The sequence below is a fragment of the Protobothrops mucrosquamatus genome, unplaced genomic scaffold (assembly GCF_001527695.2).
Source record: "Protobothrops mucrosquamatus isolate PMUCROS unplaced genomic scaffold, P.Mucros_1.0 scaffold23605, whole genome shotgun sequence".
NCBI lineage: Eukaryota > Metazoa > Chordata > Lepidosauria > Squamata > Viperidae > Protobothrops > Protobothrops mucrosquamatus.
The window spans coordinates 1-2,117 of record NW_015409355.1 but is presented as its reverse complement, the minus strand read 5'-3'; the positions used below and the strand labels follow the sequence as shown (position 1 = coordinate 2,117).

The following is a 2,117-nucleotide window of genomic DNA, read 5'->3' as shown; positions in this document are numbered from 1 at the left end:
AGACATAATCAAACACACGAAAAGGAGGAAAGCAGAACATGCCTAGAATGTGGGAAATGTTTCTCCAGCAAGTCATACCTGCTGCAACATCAGAGAATTCACACTGGGGAATGTTCACATCAATGCCCAGAATGTGATAAGCAATTTGTGACTCCTGCTGCACTTCGGAGACACCAAAGGAGGCACACGGGAGAAAAACTCTATCAGTGTAAGGTTTGTGGGAAAAGCTTTTTTGAAAAGTCAGCTCTTTTTCAACATCAGACAATCCACACAGGAGAGAAGCCCTATCAGTGCATCGAGTGTGGAAAATTTTTTCGTTTGATATCAGGCCTCAGACTTCATGAGAATGTTCACAGAGGAGAAAAAAAATTCAGATGTTTAGACTGTGGGAGAGAATTTGCTCATTCATTCCAATTTAGACGTCACTGCCAAATACATACAGGAGAGAAACTCTATAAGTGCTCGGAGTGTGAGAAATCTTTTCGTTGGAAACAATATCTTCGAGAACACCAGTGGATTCACACAGGAGAGAAGCCTTACAAGTGTGTGCAGTGTGGAAAGAGCTTTACTCGCAACACACAGCTTTCGATCCATGTAAAGCTTCACACAGGCATAAAACACAAAGTGCAGAAAAAGGAAAAGTGTCCAGAATGTGGGAGATGTTTTTCCAGAAAGGCACACCTCATTCGACATCAGAGGCTTCACACCGGAGACAGACCCTATCAATGCCCAGAATGTGAGAAACGGTTTGTGGAGTCTGCTCAACTCCTGAGACACCAGAGGGGGCACACGGGGGAGAAGCCCTATAAATGTGCCGAGTGTGCAAAATGTTTTCTCACAGCAACAATGCTTCGGGTTCACGAGAGAATCCACACGGGGGAGAAGCCATACAAATGTGGGGAGTGTGCAAAATGTTTTCTCACAGCAGCACTGCTTCGGGTCCATGAGAGAATCCACACAGGGGAGAAGCTATATAAATGTGGGGAGTGTGCAAAATGTTTTCTCACAGGAACAGTGCTTCGGGTTCATGAGAGAATCCACACGGGGGAAAAGCCGTATAAATGTGGTGAGTGTGGGAAATGCTATTCCCGAAAAGACCACCTTGGAAAGCATCAAAAGGTCCATACAGGAGTGAAGCCATAAAGACTCATAGAGTGTAGAAATGTTTTGCTCAAAAGGGAGACAGCAGAAGAATCAGACTAGAGAGTAAAGGGATTTACTGTTTCATATTTTTCTTATGTAGAGTTAAACATTTAAAGTAGATGAAATGATATTTGGAATTGAACAGGAGACTATTAAGGAGAATTTGAAACTGAACTACAGCTTGCGCAAATGATGGGCATGTAATTACTTGGTTATCCATGATAATCTTGGTATTCTCCAACACTGAAGTTCCAAAACTGCCACACTGTTCCTATCCTCCTCCAACTTTCTCTTCCGTAGAACAGGAATTTCATGGCTACCACCATTCGGATCATAAGATTCTGTTACTCAAGACTATATCAATTAAAATAAGCATTCTGGAAATCTTTTTGGGTTTTGTTTCCTGACTTAGCCTTCCCTGAAGAGCTGACATCCGTCTTGATCCTGTGATACCATTTTTCTTTCCAAAACGGGCAAGGCAAAGTAACGTTAAATTTAGATCCTACCCCTGGTATTTCTTTGCTACTGCCCAAGCGTTTTCAAACTGTTTATTCATGAACTTGTTTAAAAAATCCAGATTGGGCTAAAGTTCATCTTTGGGGTTTGGTACGTTGTGTATCACGATACAAAAAAGATGTTCAGACTAGTAAGGGTGCAGAGAAGAGCAACAAAGATGAGTAGACGACTGGAGGAGGCTAAAACATCAGACAAATGGTTGCAGGCACCTGGTTATGTCTAGTGAGTCCAACGAAGAGAAAGACTAGGGCTGACAGGAGGGGAGTCTCCCAGTAATTGGGAAGGTGTCATGAAGAGGGGGACAGCCTATTTTCCAAAGCAAGTGATGGCTGAACAAAAAGTAATGACTAGGAATTTAATCAAGGAGAAATTTCTTAATATTTAGAACAATAAGCACACCAGCTTGTCTTTAAAAGTTGTGAGTGCTCCACGGTGGATGCTTTTAAGAAAATACTAGA

General features: G+C 42.2%; 1 protein-coding gene across 1 annotated transcript; it reads left to right on the top strand.

Moving 5' to 3' along the window:
• Nucleotides 1–68: 68 nt before the first annotated feature.
• On the top strand, nucleotides 69–1,143 carry LOC107302037 (zinc finger protein 420-like; the record flags this gene model as incomplete). The annotated part of the gene is made up of 1 exon (XM_015831168.2): nucleotides 69–1,143. A coding segment is annotated over one exon (1,075 nt), but the record flags the coding sequence as incomplete, so codon positions are not given.
• Nucleotides 1,144–2,117: the final 974 nt, after the last annotated feature.